The sequence below is a fragment of the Oncorhynchus gorbuscha genome, linkage group LG06 (assembly GCF_021184085.1).
Source record: "Oncorhynchus gorbuscha isolate QuinsamMale2020 ecotype Even-year linkage group LG06, OgorEven_v1.0, whole genome shotgun sequence".
Classification (NCBI taxonomy): Eukaryota; Metazoa; Chordata; class Actinopteri; order Salmoniformes; family Salmonidae; genus Oncorhynchus; species Oncorhynchus gorbuscha.
This window is the reverse complement of record NC_060178.1, coordinates 49,642,521-49,659,629: the sequence shown is the minus strand read 5'-3', so window position 1 is coordinate 49,659,629 and position 17,109 is coordinate 49,642,521. Positions and strand designations below refer to the sequence as shown.

The following is a 17,109-nucleotide window of genomic DNA, read 5'->3' as shown; positions in this document are numbered from 1 at the left end:
TGTCTTTGCGTGAGTGCTCTAGGTAAGGCCCACCTGCGTCGTGCGTTGATCAGACATGAGGAAGCTATGAGAGTACACGGTCTGTGTAAGATCTTAAGGAAGATGGATATTTTACAAGAGGTGCTCTCCTTCGTGCACAAACGCTCTTTGGACAAATACTCTGAGATGGACCGAGAGGACGACTTCGACGAGACAGCAGAGGCTCCCGAGATACACTGTGAGTGTGTTTTGTAAGTGTGAGCACCAGTAATTAGACTGTGTGAGTGCAGTTGTGTGAGTGAGTTTTTTAGTAAAGTCATGTGTATGTGTAGAGATACAGATATCTGTCCAAAATAAAGGAAACCCCATCATAAAGGGTGTTGGGTAACCACAAGCTGCCAGAACAGCTTCAATGCGCGTTGGCAGAGATTCTACATGTGACTGGAACTCTATTGGAGGGATGCATCACACAGCAACATCAATGGTGTACATTTAACTGGAAATATGTGTTAAATGTGCAATTTCAGAGAACGAATGAGTCCCACTGAACTGCTGTTATAATAAGACTTTTGGAAGTGTTCAAAATGTAACTCTATTGTTCACCATTCAACTCCTAGTGTTCTTGATTGTGGTTATTATTTAGTGGGAATATCAGCTTTACTATTACACCTAGATTGTAGGTTCTATCAATTTAATTGTTGTCATTTATTTTGTTTTTTTTTCTATACTACAATTGTTGGGGAAAATGACTTGTGTCATGCACGAAGTAGATGTCCTAACTGACTTGCCAAAACTATAGTTTGTTAACAAGAAATTTGTGGAGTGGTTGAAAAACGAGTTTTAATAACTCCAACTGTATATACAATTTCAGTACAAATTAGGCTTTAAGAGAGACTTAATGCCTTAATATTGAAGTATTTTAATTATATAATTATTATTTATAATATTATTATATAAATATGCTGATTTAACTTGATCTGGTTTGCCATTACAAATAAAGTGGACAAAAAATCTCACATTTTAAAAGGTTGTCAACCAATTTCGAATATGAGATTGTCTTACCTGATGACGTGACCACACTGCACACTGCCCTAACCCACCTGGACAAGAGGAATACCTATGTGAGAATGCTGTTCATCGACTACAGCTCAGCATTCAACACCATAGTACCCTCCAAGCTCGTCATCAAGCTCGAGACCCTGGGTCTCGACCCCGCCCTGTGCAACTGGGTACTGGACTTCCTCATGGGCCGCCCCCAGGTGGTGAGGGTAGGCAACAACATCTCCTCCCCGCTGATCCTCAACACGGAGGCCCCACAAGGGTGCGTTCTGAGCCCTCTCCTGTACTCCCTGTTCACCCACGACTGCGTGGCCACGCACGCCTCCAACTCAATCATCAAGTTTGCGGACGACACAACAGTGGTAGGCTTGATTACCAACAACGACGAGACGGCCTACAGGGAGGAGGTGAGGGCCCTCGGAGTGTGGTGTCAGGAAAATAACCTCACACTCAACGTCAACAAAACTAAGGAGATGATTGTGGACTTCAGGAAACAGCAGAGGGAACACCCCCCTATCCACATCGATGGAACAGTAGTGGAAAGGGTAGCAAGTTTTAAGTTCCTCGGCATACACATCACAGACAAACTGAATTGGTCCACTCACACTGACAGCGTCGTGAAGAAGGCGCAGCAGCGCCTCTTCAACCTCAGGAGGCTGAAGAAATTTGGCTTGTCACCAAAAGCACTCACAAACTTCTACAGATGTACAATCGAGAGCATCCTGGCGGGCTGTATCACCGCCTGGTACGGCAACTGCTCCGCCCTCAACCGTAAGGCTCTCCAGAGGGTAGTGAGGACTGCACAACGCATCACCGGGGGCAAACTACCTGCCCTCCAGGACACCTACACCACCCGATGTTACAGGAAGGCCATAAAGATCATCAAGGACATCAACCACCCGAACCACTGCCTGTTCACCCCGCTATCATCCAGAAGGCGAGGTCAGTACAGGTGCATCAAAGCTGGGACCGAGAGACTGAAAAACAGCTTCTATCTCAAGGCCATCAGACTGTTAAACAGCCACCACTAATATTGAGTGGCTGCTGCCAACACACTGTCATTGACACTGACCCAACTCCAGCCATTTTAATAATGGGAATTGATGGGAAATGATGTAAATATATCACTAGCCACTTTAAACAATGCTACCTTATATAATGTTACTTACCCTACATTATTCATCTCATATGCATATGTATATACTGTACTCTACATCACCGACTGCATCCTTATGTAACACATGTATCACTAGCCACTTTAACTATGCCACTTTGTTTACTTTGTCTACATACTCATCTCATATGTATATACTGTACTCGATACCATCTACTGTATGCTGCTCTGTACCATCACTCATTCATATATCCTTATGTACATATTCCTTATCCCCTTACACTGTGTATAAGACAGTAGTTTTGGAATTGTTAGTTAGATTACTTGTTGGTTATCACTGCATTGTCGGAACTAGAAGCACAAGCATTTCGCTACACTCGCATTAACATCTGCTAACCATGTGTATGTGACAAATAAAATTTGATTTGATTTGACCTCGCTGCTTCCAGAGGGTTCCGAAAGCATGTGCCACGCCAAATGCATATCTTCTGTCAGTGTACATGGTAACAGTTTGCCCTTTAGCCAAAATGCAAGCTCTCATAAGAGCAAACAACTCCGCAGCTTGAGCTGAGGTGTGAGGGCAATTTAGCACTTTCAAGTGTAGTAGATAAGCCACAAGTGGCTCTCCCTTGTCAGACCTCTGAGCTGAACCATCCACACATTTTTCCAAATTGGTACGTCAGTTAAGTCTGACCTTGGTTTGGATACCATCTTGGATACCAGTCGTGAGGTTCTCCGTCTTCAGGGGTCGGCAACAGTGTAGCTGGATTGGGCACAGTGCACCTCTTCAGGGTCACATGAGACATTGTGAGCAGCACATTCCGATTCTCCCTGGAGTCAGGTGTGCTCTCTTTGCCTGTGAAATAAGAGCATGGACCACATGTAGGACGTGAACAGTTAACTGGCACATGGCCACAATATCTGCACACGCTAACACAGTTTCAGTAGCAGCAGCCACCGCCCTTTAAACACAAAACCTCTCGCCCACTGGTCTCTACTTTCCTCCATGTTCCTGTGTCAAAACAGAAGACCCCAAACCATTTTTCTCACACACCAACGGATTAAATGTTTTAGTGGTTAGGGAGCCCCAAGCATGGGGGAAGGAGTCATGAGTTGTTTCAGTTTTGTCAGGGCCGTCAAACCCTCGGGTCCATTTTATCTTATCATTCATAGCCATTTTGTGACCATGAGTGAGATCCGAGAGAGACTGGACAACCTCAGCATAGTCAGGCAGCCACGCTGTACAATAACCTGCTATTACCAGTCAGTGACATGTGTTGCTTGGTAACAGGCTGTGTGACCGAGAGAATGGCTTGCACTCTGTGCCCAGCTGGCAGTGATATCATGACCCAGATATTGAACCGTTTGGGAGATTAGTTGCAACTTCTCTTTTGATACTTTGGCCATTCTCTGACGGAGCTCTTGTGTCAGTTTCTCAGGACTGGAGAGTCTCAGAGCATAGCAATAAGTCATCCACGTACTGTATGAGAGTGCTCCCCTCCGGTGGAAGGAAACCCTCAATTTTGTGCCAATGCGGTTGAAAAAATTGCGGGGGGGGGGGTCCGTGTACCTCATGGGGACCATCAGTCCAAGTAAATCTCTTGCCAAGGAACGTAAAAGCAAACCAGCACTGAAGATCTGTTGCCACGGGGATGCTAAAAAAAACACATTAGCCAAATCAATAACTGAAAACCAATTTGCTGCTGTTAGAACTGCAGACAACAGTGTCGTAGGATTGGGAACCACATAGGTGATGCTGTTTGCGCTCATGCCCGAGGCCCTTCTTACTGGCCAGATAGGGGTGTTGCAAGGTGAGTGGACACAGGACTAACGCTCCGTGTTCTAACAGTGAGGCATGTGTAATACCTGCAATTAGCATCTTTACTAAGTGAATACTTTGCTCTGGAAGGACGCCTGGTATCTTTGGGAGTGACTACAAGGGGCTCAGCCCCCTTCACACTGCCAAAATCATACTTATCCCTTGCCCGTAGGCAATCTCTATGTTCCAAGATGGCGTAGCAGTCGGACGGGTGATATTGTCTTGTCCCATGTAAACATTGTTTTTCCTTGTTTTTTTCTCGTATATATTTTAATATCACTTTCCATCTACGGACTGAATATACTCTCCTGCAACCCGCCTCACCCAAGTGGTACGGATTTGCTATTTTATACTTAAGAATCATGATCCCCCATCAAAAGCTAGCCAGCTAACTGTCTACTAGCAAACTACGGCCCGCTCCTGTCTAGAACACATCGGACTGTCAGCTAAAGAGGCCCATCGGACAAATTCTTTGGCCACTGTACCTTGTTTGCCAATTTGCCTGGTTTCACCACCCGGAACCCTGCTGATCCGTAACTCTAACAGAAGCTAGCCAGCTACTAGCTAGTGGTCAGCTAGCCACTGCTAGCAGTGATCAGCTACCTCTAGCATGGACAACTCTCGCCAGTCTGCACAGCGCAACCCAAACCAGAGAAAATCTGACATTTTTCTCCGGATGCCTACCTCAAGTTCCGACCTTTCTTTCCACCTGGATCATCGCAGCTAGCTAGCTGATATCCGAGTGGCCACTCCTGGCTAATGTCTCTGTCCCGAAGCAAGAACCAATTAGCCTGGCGCTAGCCTTGCTAGGCCCATCTGCTAGGCCCACGGCTCCGCCGTCGCGTTCTCCCCTGACTGCCCATCCGCTAGCATATTAGTCGTGGCCTGCTAGCTATCCAGAGCACATCGGACAAATTCTTTGGCCACTACAGCCATTTTATATTTTTTGCTAATTGGCCTGGTTTACGATTTGGTGATTGGTTCTGGCTCTCCTCACACGGAGCCCTGCTGATCCGTCTGCTGACGTAATAGCACGAGGGGCCCACAACAAGCTTTCTTCTATCGCGCCCTCTTTCCAAGGCCCTTTTTGCTAGCCCCGGCTGCTTGCTGCCTGAAGCCACTCACTGGACTCCTATGTTCACTCGGCTACGCATGTCTGTTGCTAACGTCAATATGCCTTGTTCATTGCGATTTTGGTTAGTAATTATTGCCTTATTTCACTGTAGAGCCTCTAGCTGCTCAATACGCCTTATTTAACACTTTAGTTCTACCTACCACACATGCGGTGACATCACCTGGCTTGAATTACATTTCTAGAGATTATCTTTCATCGTCACTCTATGCACAGGTTTACCCTCACTGTGCTCGCATCCTATCATACGTTATGCCTTTAATCTCTTCTACCATGCCCAGAAATCTGCTCCTTTTACTCTGTTCTGAACGTACTAGGCGACCAGTTATTTTAGCCTTTAGTCGTACCCTCATCCTACTACTCTGTTCCTCTGGTGATGTGGAGGTGAATCCAGGCCCTGCAGTGCCTAGCTCCACTCCCATTCCCCAGGCGCTATCATTTGTTGACTTCTGTTACCGTAATAGCCTAGGTTTCATGCATGTTAACATTAGAAGCCCCAGCACTCTCTGCCAACCCAGATGTCCTGGCTGTGTCTGAATCCTGACTCAGGAAGACTACGTAAAACCCAGAAATTTCCATCCCTAACTATAACATTTTCCGACAAGATAGAATTGCCAAAGGGGGCAGTGTTCCAATCTACTGCAGAGAGAGCCTGCAGAGTTCGTCTTACTATCCAGATCTGTGCCCAAACAGTTAAACCTTCTACTTTTAAAAATCCACCTTTCCAAAAACAAGTCTCTCTCTGTTGCCGCTTGCTATAGACCACCCTCTGCCCCCAGCTGCGCCCTGGACACCATATGTGAACTGATTGCCCCCCTATCCATCTTCAGAGCTCGTGCTGCTAGGGTTAAATTCTCGGGTCGACTCTCTTCTCTGTATACATCAATGATGTCGCTCTTGCTGCTGGTGATTCTCTGATCCACCTCTACGCAGACAACACCATTCTGTATCCTTCTGGCCCTTCTTTGAACACTGTGTTAACTAACCTCCAGATGAGCTTCGTTGCCATACAACTCCCCATGCCGTGGCCTCCAACTGCTCCTAAATGCAAGTAAAACTAAATGCATGCTCTTCAACCGATCGCTGCCATCACCTGTCTGCCCGTCCAACATCACTACCCAGGACAGTTCTGACTTAGAATATGTGGACAACTACAAATACCTAGGTGTCTGGTTAGACTGTAAACTCTCCTTCCAGACTCACATTAAGCATCTCCAATCCAAAATTAAATCTAGAATCTGCTTCCTATTTCGCAACAAAGCATCCTTCACTCACGCTGCCAAACATGCCCTCGTAAAACTGACGATCCTCTACTTCGGGGATGCCATTTTATAAAATAGCCTCCAACACTACTCAACAAATTGGATGCAGTCTATCACAGTGCCATTTGTTTGGTCACCAAATCCCCATATACTGAATGGGAGGCCTGAAGCCCCTACAGTTTTGACTGTTTCACTAGACATGGGAGATTTTGTCATAGCTTTACAGTTAATCACAGACATCGCAGCTCACGTATCAGTAGAAATATTATTGACTCACCATTGATGCAAACCTCCACTGTTGGCTAAATTCGAGGAATGGTATGGTTCTTTAAAAACACTTTTCTGGTTGCTCTGACGATTCTAACTCCATTACTACCTCCTTCGCCCATCAATATTCTCCCTCGGTTGGTTGCTGCCATGGTTGTTGTTGGGCAGGGGGATACCACAGACCTTGTCCTCCTAGTGGACCTCTTCCTCGGGGGGCTTGGGGCTCCTCTGCCTCTGGATCCACCCCTGTCGGTCCTTCTGGGCAGCTAGCAGCAAAATAGCCTGGTTTACCACAGTTGTAGTAATTTTCTTCCTCCAGCCGTGCCTTGGTAGATCGTCAGCTGAGCCTTCCTGAGTTGGGTACTCTTCAGGTTCTCCCTCTTGACCTGTGCCTTCACCTGGGTGCACCGCTGTCTCTCAGCGTGCTTCGTGTTGCACCACAGTCGCCAGTGGCTTCGTCTCCCAACTGATGCACGTCGTTCTCACCGCTCTCTCCAGGTCAGGTGCCAGGCCCCTCACTTGGAAGTCCTTTAACAGGTCTCCATAGGCCGCGGAGAGGACCCAGGAAACAGGGGAGGAGGCGCAGTGGTGGAAGGGGGGGTCTGCGTAAACTGGCGGGGTGTAGTTAAATGGTAGTTGGCCTCTCCCTCGGCTGCGGCCACTGGTGCTGGCAGCACTAGGTAGAGATTGGGAGGGAAAGAGTGTGGGGGGGGGATCTCATCCTCTTTTTTGGTTATTTCTCACTATCTTGTCTTTATCGGTTTTCCCTTCCTCCTCAGTCTGCACTACCATATTCTGACGGGGCTGTCCCCTAAATGGATCCTGTCTTTGTGCATGCCTTTCTGCCTCTCTTTCCCATTTTCAATATTTAACCCAGTTTAATCCATACACTCTCCCTGACTTTGTCTAACATTGTTAAACTCAGTGTCCCTATGCCATAATTGCACCTGGTCCAGAATGTCCCTTCCCCAACTAATCTTCCATGACCTTCTGCGCCCCCGTGGGGGGGGGATCTGGAATACCGTGTCCCATGGTGCCTGTTCCACTCGCACACCACAGACAGACCAACACAGAGGGGTAGACAAACAAAGAAAACTGTTTAGCGCTGTTTATACTTTACTCTTTCCAAAAACACAGGGAAACCCATACCATTATCAAAATATTGTAAATTGGATGGGCCTAGGGCAGGGTGTTGCCTCCACACCAGAATTTTACCTACTGCAATAATGGTGGAATAGATCCTTTTCTGTCTATCCAGATAGGCAACACAGGTATTCTGTAGGTAGTTTTGCATATCTAATTGTGTAACATGGTCCCAAAAATCCAAACTTTGTATTTTCTAACCTCCACTTCTGGTGAAGTGTCAGGTATTACAAAACTCACAATAACATCTAACAATTGTAACCCAGGGCATACCTGTCTATTCTAATGTCCAATTTAATCTATTCAAGTGTCTCACCCCGAATCAAAACGTGACACACAGACTCAGCTGGCTCTGGTCCCTCACCTAACTGACCTCACTGGTCTGCTGGGGATCAATCCAACCAACCAGACTTTTGGTTACTCTAAACTGGTTCCTCCAGCAATCAATCCCAGAGGACACTTACTCTGAAATAATTCCTCTGAGATATTGCCTGGTTTAGCCAGTTGTAATTCCTTAAGGGAGTCTCTGCTTCTGGGAGTACCCTCACAGGAGCATCTTAGACTATTGTTGGTTTAATCTGCTCACCTCTCAAGTACTGCTAATACAAATGTTTTGCCCCCACATGATATCACAAAACTTTTCAAGTGAGATTGGAGGAACTTGACGAACATTTTTAATATTTTACATCCTCATTCAAATTCACTTTTGCTGAGAGAAGGATTTCTACATCGATTGTGACTGACTATTTTTTGTAGGTTCTTTTTGGACATGTTTCTATATTGAAGATTTAGGAAAAACTTGGTGCATTCTTCGCTGTTTTCCATCCAATTTTCTAAATTTTTTAAAAATAAATGAAACCTGATCCTTCCTGAATAAGTTCCTCAAACTCATTTTGTTTTGCGTTGAGTTTATTCAATGCTTCTGCATTACATTGATCTACACAATTGATGTGTTATATTTTCTATTTCTGCTTTACATTTTTTCTCTGACTGATACTGTTTTTGTGATGAACACTTAATTGAATGGCCTTTAAAGACATCCCATATGATGAGTGGTCTGCTGAACCTGTACTTTGCCCCCCCAAAAGTTATTAATTCCTTTAACAAAAACAAAGTACATTTACATTTAAGTCATTTAGCAGACGCTCTTATCCAGAGCGACTTACAAATTGGTGCATTCACCTTATGACATCCAGTAGAACAGTCACTTTACAATAGTGCATCTAAATCTTAAAGAGGGGGGGGAAGAATGATTACTTATCCTATCCTAGGTATTCCTTAAAGAGGTGGGGTTTCGGGTGTCTCCGGAAGGTGGTGATTGACTCCGCTGTCCTAGCGTCGTGAGGGAGTTTGTTCCACCATTGGGGGGCCAGAGCAGAGAACAGTTTTGACTGGGCTGAGCGGGAACTGTACTTCCTCAGTGGTAGGGAGGCGAGCAGGCCAGAGGTGGATGAACGCAGTGCCCTTGTTTGGGTGTAGGGCCTGATCAGAGCCTGGAGGTACTGAGGTGCCGTTCCCCTCACAGCTCCGTAGGCAAACACCATGGTCTTGTAGCGGATGCGAGCTTCAACTGGAAGCCAGTGGAGAGAGCGGAGGAGCGGGGTGACGTGAGAGAACTTGGGAAGGTTGAACACCAGACGGGCTGCGGCGTTCTGGATGAGTTGTAGGGGTTTAATGGCACAGGCAGGGAGCCCAGCCAACAGCGAGTTGCAGTAATCCAGACGGGAGATGACAAGTGCCTGGATTAGGACCTGCGCCGCTTCCTGTGTGAGGCAGGGTCGTACTCTGCGGATGTTGTAGAGCATGAACCTACAGGAACGGGCCACCGCTTTGATGTTAGTTGAGAACGACAGGGTGTTGTCCAGGATCACGCCAAGGTTCTTAGCGCTCTGGGAGGAGGACACAATGGAGTTGTCAACCGTGATGGTGAGATCATGGAACGGGCAGTCCTTCCCGGGAGGAAGAGCAGCTCCGTCTTGCCGAGGTTCAGCTTGAGGTGGTGATCTGTCATCCACACTGATATGTCTGCCAGACATGCAGAGATGCGATTCGCCACCTGGTCATCAGAAGGGGGAAAGGAGAAGATTAAATTGTGTGTCGTCTGCATAGCAATGATAGGAGAGACCATGTGAGGTTATGACAGAGCCAAGTGACTTGGTGTATAGCGAGAATAGGAGAGGGCCTAGAACAGAGCCCTGGGGGACACCAATGGTGAGAGCGCGTGGTGAGGAGACAGATTCTCGCCACGCCACCTGGTAGGAGGGACCTGTCAGGTAGGACGCAATCCAAGCGTGGGCCGCGCCAGAGATGCCCAACTCGGAGAGGGTGGAGAGGAGGATCTGATGGTTCACAGTATCGAAGGCAGCCGATAGGTCTAGAAGGATGAGAGCAGAGGAGAGAGAGTTAGCTTTAGCAGTGCGGAGCGCCTCCGTGATACAGAGAAGAGCAGTCTCAGTTGAATGACTAGTCTTGAAACCTGACTGATTTGGATCAAGAAGGTCATTCAAAGAGAGATAGCGGGAGAGCTGGCCAAGGATGGCACGTTCAAGAGTTTTGGAGAGAAAATAAAGAAGGGATACTGGTCTGTAGTTGTTGACATCAGAGGGATCGAGTGTAGGTTTTCAGAAGGGGTGCAACTCTCGCTCTCTTGAAGATGGAAGGGACGTAGCCAGCGGTCAGGGATGAGTTGATGAGCGAGGTGAGGTAAGGGAGAAGGTCTCCGGAAATGGTCTGGAGAAGAGAGGAGGGGATAGGGTCAAGCGGGCAGGTTGTTGGGCGGCCGGCCATCACAAGACGCGAGATTTCATCTGGAGAGAGAGGGGAGAAAGAGGTCAGAGCACAGGGTAGGGCAGTGTGAGCAGAACCAGCGGTGCCGTTTGACTTAGCAAACGAGGATCGGATGTCGTCGACCTTCTTTTCAAAATGGAAGTCATCTGCAGAGAGGGAGGAGGGGGGGGGATTCAGGAGGGAGGAGAAGGTGGCAAAGAGCTTCCTAGGGTTAGAGGCAGATGCTTGGAATTTAGAGTGGTAGAAAATGGCTTTAGCAGCAGAGACAGAGGAGGAAAATGTAGAGAGGAGGGAGTGAAAGGATGCCAGGTCCGCAGGGAGGCGAGTTTTCCTCCATTTCCGCTCGGCTGCCCGGAGCTCTGTTCTGTGAGCTCGCAATGAGTCGTCGAGCCACGGGGCGGGAGGGGAGGACCGAGCCGGCCTGGAGGATAGGGGACATAGAGAGTCAAAGGATGCAGAAAGGAAGGAGAGGAGGGTTGAGGAGGCAGAATCATGAGATAGGTTGGAGAAGGTTTGAGCAGAGGGAAGAGATGATAGGATGGAAGAGGAGAGAGTAGCGGGGGAGAGAGAGCGAAGGTTGGGACGGCGCGATACCATCCGAGTAGGGGCAGTGTGGGAGGTGTTGGATGAGAGCGAGAGGGAAAAGGATACAAGGTAGTGGTCGGAGACTTGGAGGGGAGTTGCAATGAGGTTAGTGGAAGAACAGCATCTAGTAAAGATGAGGTCGAGCGTATTGCCTGCCTTGTGAGTAGGGGGGGAAGGTGAGAGGGTGAGGTCAAAAGAGGAGAGGAGTGGAAAGGAGGAGGCAGAGAGGAATGAGTCAAAGGTAGACGTGGGGAGGTTAAAGTCGCCCAGCACTGTGAGAGGTGAGCCGTCCTCAGGAAAGGAGCTCATCAAGGCATCAAGCTCATTGATGAACTCTCCGAGGGAACCTGGAGGGCGATAAATGATAAGGATGTTAAGCTTGAAAGGGCTGGTAACTGTGACAGCATGGAATTCAGAGGAGGCGATAGACAGATGGGTAAGGGGCGAAAGAGAGAATGACCACTTGGGAGAGATGAGGATCCCGGTGCCACCACCCCGCTGACCAGAAGCTCTCGGGGTGTGCAAGAACACGTGGGCGGACGAAGAGAGAGCAGTAGGAGTAGCAGTGTTGTCTGTGGTGATCCATGTTTCCGTCAGTGCCAAGAAGTCGAGGGACTGGAGGGAGGCATAGGCTGAGATGAACTCTGCCTTGTTGGCCGCAGATCGGCAGTTCCAGAGGCTACCGGAGACCTGGAACTCCACGTGGGTCGTGCGCGCTGGGACCACCAGATTAGGGTGGACGCGGCCACGCGGTGTGGAGCGTTTGTATGGTCTGTGCAGAGAGGAGAGAACAGGGATAGACAGACACATAGTTGACAGGCTACGGAAGAGGCTACGCTAATGCAAAGGAGTAGTGTCTGTCAATAAACCCTGGTTAATTTGCCCGCCTGGAAAGTCTGTCATGGTTACATGAAGGCCAATAAGCTGATGGTCTGATCACATTTTGGCACAATAGAAAGGATACCAGAAAATAATCAATCCGACCAGCTTGATTAAGCCTCCCAAGTATATCTTATGAGATCCAGGTGTTTTAAGCCTTCAAATATCCATAAATTCTAACACGTCCATAATATTTGATATTTTTGCGCACCAGACGGTGATAGTTGGTAGTATGATTGCCTTTCTGGTCCAATGATGTACCTAAACTGTGTTGTAGTCCCCTACCCTGTATTTTTTTGAGCAATGTATAATGGAACACTAAAATGACACATCCTAGATCTGAATGAATGAAATATTCTTATTAAATACTTTTTTCTTTACACAGTTGAATGTGCTGACAACAAAATCACACAAAAATTATCAATGGAAATCAAATTTATCAACCCATAGAGGTCTGGATTTGGAGTCACACTCAAAATTAAAGTGGAAAACTACACTACAGGCTGATCCAACTTTGATGTAATGTCCTTAAAACAAGTCAAAATGAGGCTCACTAGTGTGTGTGGCCTCCCTACAACGCCTGGGCATGCTCCTGATGAGGTGGCGGATTGTCTCCTGAGGGATCTCCTGACCTGGACTAAAGTATTCGCCAACTCGTGGACAGTCTGTGGGGCAACGTGGCGTTGGTGGATGGAGCGAGACATGATGTCCCAGATGTGCTCAATTGGATTCGGGTCTGGGGAACGGGCGGGCCAGTCCATAGCATCAATGCCTTCCTCTTGCAGGAACTGCTGACACACTCCAGCCACATGAGGTCTAGCATTGTCTTGCATTAGGAGGAACCCAGGGCCAACCGCACCAGCATATGGTCTCACATGGGGTCTGAGGATCTCATCTCGGTACCTATTGGCAGTCAGGCTACCTCTGGCAAGCACATGGAGGGCTGTGCGGCCCCCCAAAGAAATGCCACCCCGCACCATGACTGACCCACCGCCAAACCAGTCATGCTGGAGGATGTTGCAGGCAGCAGAACGTTCTCTGCGGCGTCTCCAGACTGTCACGTCTGTCACATGTGCTCAGTGTGAAACTGCTTTCATCTGTGAAGAGCACAGGGCGCCAGTGGCAAATTTGCCAATCTTTGTGTTCTCTGGCAAATGCCAAACATCCTGCACGGTGTTGGGCTGTAGTAAGCACAACCCCTACCTGTGGACGTCGGGCCCTCATACCACCCTCATGGAGTCTATTTCTGATTGGTTGAGCAGACACATGCACATTTGTGGCCTGCTAGAGGTCATTTTGCAGGGCTCTGGCAGTGCTCCTCCTTGCACAAAGGCGGAGGTAGCGGTCCTGCTGCTGGGTTGTTGCCCTCCTACGGCCTCCTCCACGTCGCCTGATGTACTGGCCTGTCTCCTGGTAGCGCCTCCATGCTCTGTACACTACGCTGACAGACACAGCAAACCTTCTTGCCACAGCTCGCATCGATGTTCCATCCTGGATGAGCTGCACTACCGAAGCCACTTGTGTGGGTTGTAGACTCCGTCTCTTGCTACCACTAGAGTGAAAGCACCGGCAGCATTCAAAAGTGACCAAAACATCAGCCAGGAAGCATCCTTTATTGGGGGTGTCTTGCTAATTGCCTATAATTTCCACTTGTTGTCTATTCCATTTCCACACACATGTGAAATGTATTGTTAATCAGTGTTGCTTCCTAAGTGGACAGTTTGATTTCACAGAACTGTGATTGACTTGGAGTTACATTGTAGTGTTTAATTGTTCCCTTTATTTTTTTGAGCAGCGTATTAAAATAATTTTTAACTTGGAGACAAATTTGATTATAATAAATGTTTTCAAAGAAGTTTGGATCGTCATTATTCAGTCTATGAGCCATAACGGTTCATCAAGTAGTATATTCTATCTGTGTTCTTTGACCATCTACTTTAACGGATTGTACCTCCATTATCATTTGTTTTTATAGGATCATTACACCTTTTGAATTTTACATTATCATTTGTTTTTATAGGATCATTAACTTCTTTTGAACTTAACTTTGGGCTCATTGGAGCGCATCGACAACATCTGGTGAAATTGCAGAACGCCAAATTCAAATGACAAAAATATTAATAAATAACATTCATGAAAATACAAGTGTTTTACATCGGTTAAAAGACTAAGGAAGATTGTGGATTTATTGAAGCAACATCTCAAGACCTTAGTCAGGAAGTTAAGGACAACAATGTCAATGTATTGGAGTGGCCATCACAAAACCCTGACCTCGATCCTATAGAAAATGTGGGCAGAACTGAAAAAGCATGTGCGAGCAAGGAGGACTAAAAACCTGACTGTTACACCAGCTCGGTCAGGAGGAATGGGCCAACATTCACCCAACTTATTGTGTGAAGCTTGTGGAAGGCTACCCGAAACGTTTGACCCAAGTTAAACTATTTCAAGGCAATGCTACCAAATACTACCAAATAGTGTATGTAAACTTCTGACACACTGGGAATGTGATGAAGGAAATAAAAGCTTAAATAAATCCCTCTACTTTTATTCTGACATTTCACATTCTTAAAATAAAGTGGTGATCCTAACTGACCTAAGGCAGGGAATTTCTACTAGGATTAAATGTCAGGAATTGTGAAAAACTGAGTTGAAATGTATTTGGCTAAGGTGTATGTAAACTTCCGACTTCAACTGTGTGTAATTATTGGCTGAGAATCACGTCATGTTTTTCAATATACAGTAGGCCTACCGTAGGCGACAAGAGTCTCACTAGTGTTCAGTAATGTCCTGTTAAAAGTGGTGTAATTCTTTAGTTTTTATAAGAGCTTATTGAAGTTAGAAGCAATAGGATTTGAAGCAAAAGCCTACAACTTTTTAGCACTATTTTGCACTGCTCTGAGACCAGCATGGTCTTGATAATTGATTTTTATTTTCATCTGCCTTTGGGTATTGGTTAGACTAGAATTAGAAAATGATGGTTCAGAAATGTTATGCTTTTAGTGTAACCTTTATTTAACTAGGCAAGTCAGTTAAGAACACATTCTTATTTACAAGGACAGCCTACTCCTTCCTCCCCATCGGGAAATTGAACCCCAGTCTCCCACGTGTCCGCATTGTCTAGTACAGCCATTATTGAAGACTATCAAATACTTCTCAAAGATGCCCTCTGGTGGACGAACTAGCACTAACTAGCATTAATGGTATTGGTGGTTCACACTTAAATAACATGCCATAGAATTCTACGTCATCATGCAAGCAGCGCCGCAGCATGCTGGAACTTTAACTACTTATGGGCAGTAGCGTCCCACCTGGCCAACATCCGGTGAAATTGCAGAGCGCGCAATTGTCAAATTACAGAAATTTAAATATTTAACATTCATGAAAATACAAGTATTATACATCAAAATAAAGCTTAACTTCTTGTTAATCCAGCCGCTGTGTCAGATTTCAAAATGGCTTTAAGGTGAAAGCACACCATGCGATTATCGGAGGACAGCGCCCCACATACAAAAACATAAACATTTTTCAACCAGTGCAACACAAGTCAGAAATAGCGATATAATAAATGCCTTACCTTTGAAGAACACTCCAAATGTCCCAGTTACATCAAATGGTCATTTTTGTTCGATAAAGTCCTTCTTTATATCCATAACTTAGTTTAGCTGGCGCACTTCATTCAATAATCCACCAGTTTCCCTCCTTCAAAATGCATACAAAATGAATCCCAAACGTTACCTATAAACTTATCCAAACAAGTCAAACAACGTTTATAATCAATCCTCAGGTACCATATTACGTAAATAAACGATAAAATGTAAGACTGAGAATAGTATTTTCATTACCGGAGATAAATAACAAAGAACACGCTTTCACCCACGCGTCCAGAAGCACTACAGCCAGTTAGGGAAAAACGACCATTTCTAGCTCATTTTTCCAAAAACCAGCCTGAAACTCTTTCTAAAGGCTGTTGACATCTAGTGGAAGCCCTAGGAACTGCAATCTGGGAGGACTTCACCTCGTAATAAACATGAAAGCCATTGGAAACAGTGGAAGGCTGAATTATTATTATTATTTATTTTTTATGGTTTGTCCTCGGGGTTTCGCCTACCATATCAGTTCTGTTATACTCACAGACATCATTTTTCTATCCAAATCTACCAATTATTTGCATATCCTAGCTTCTGGGCCTGAGTAACGGGCAGTTTACTTTGGGCATGCTTTTCATTCGGACTTGAAAATACTGCCCCCTACCCAAGAGAGGTTAAATGAGAAACCACTGTAGCTCTTTGAAGAGTTCCAAACTTCTTTGATTTAAGAATGTTGGAGGCCACTGTGTTCTTGGGGACCTTCAATGCTGCAGACTTGTTTTTGGTACCCTTCCCCAGATCTGTGCCTCGACACAATCCTGTCTCTGAACTTTACGGACAATTCCTTTGACCTCATGGCTTGGTTTTTTTCCTCTGACGTGCACTGTCAACTGTGGGACCTTTTTACATAGACAGGTGTGTGCCTTTCCAAATCATGTCCTATCAATTGATCAAGTTGTAGAAACATCTCAAGGATGATCAATGGAAACAGGGTGCACCTGAGCTCAATTTTTATTCATTTATGTATTTATTTTTTCATTTTTTAAATATATTTTCACAAATGTCTAAACCTGTTTTCGCTATGCCATTATAGTGTATTGTGTGTAGATTTTTAAAAAAAAATCAATTTTAGAATTTGGCTGTAACTGTGGAATGTATAAATAGTGAAGGGGTCTGAATAATCTCCGAATGCACTGTATAGTATTGGCCAGACTTAAATGCGCTCTAGTCAAACTTGTCCTATTTTAAATCCAGGCAAAGGTTTTGACACACCTACTCAGTCAAGGGTTTTTCTTTATTTTTTTACTATTTTCTACATTGTAGAATAATAGTGAAGACATCAAAACTATGAAATAACACATGGAATCATGTAGTAACCAAAAAAAGTGTTAAACAAATCCAAATATTTCAGATGCTTCAAAGTAGCCACCCTTTACCCTGACTTGGGTGGGGTAGGCTGTCAAACTCCCCTGCCCTCCCCTGAACAACAAATTTGT

General features: G+C 45.8%; 1 protein-coding gene across 1 annotated transcript in view; it reads left to right on the top strand.

Moving 5' to 3' along the window:
• LOC124038055 (rhophilin-1-like) overlaps nucleotides 1-17,109 on the top strand; it is a 60,246-nt gene that overhangs the window by 32,879 nt on the left and 10,258 nt on the right. The window contains exon 12 of the mRNA XM_046353456.1: nucleotides 23-217. Within this exon, the coding sequence (XP_046209412.1) occupies nucleotides 23-217 (195 nt within the window). The remainder of the gene's footprint in view (nucleotides 1-22; nucleotides 218-17,109) is intronic.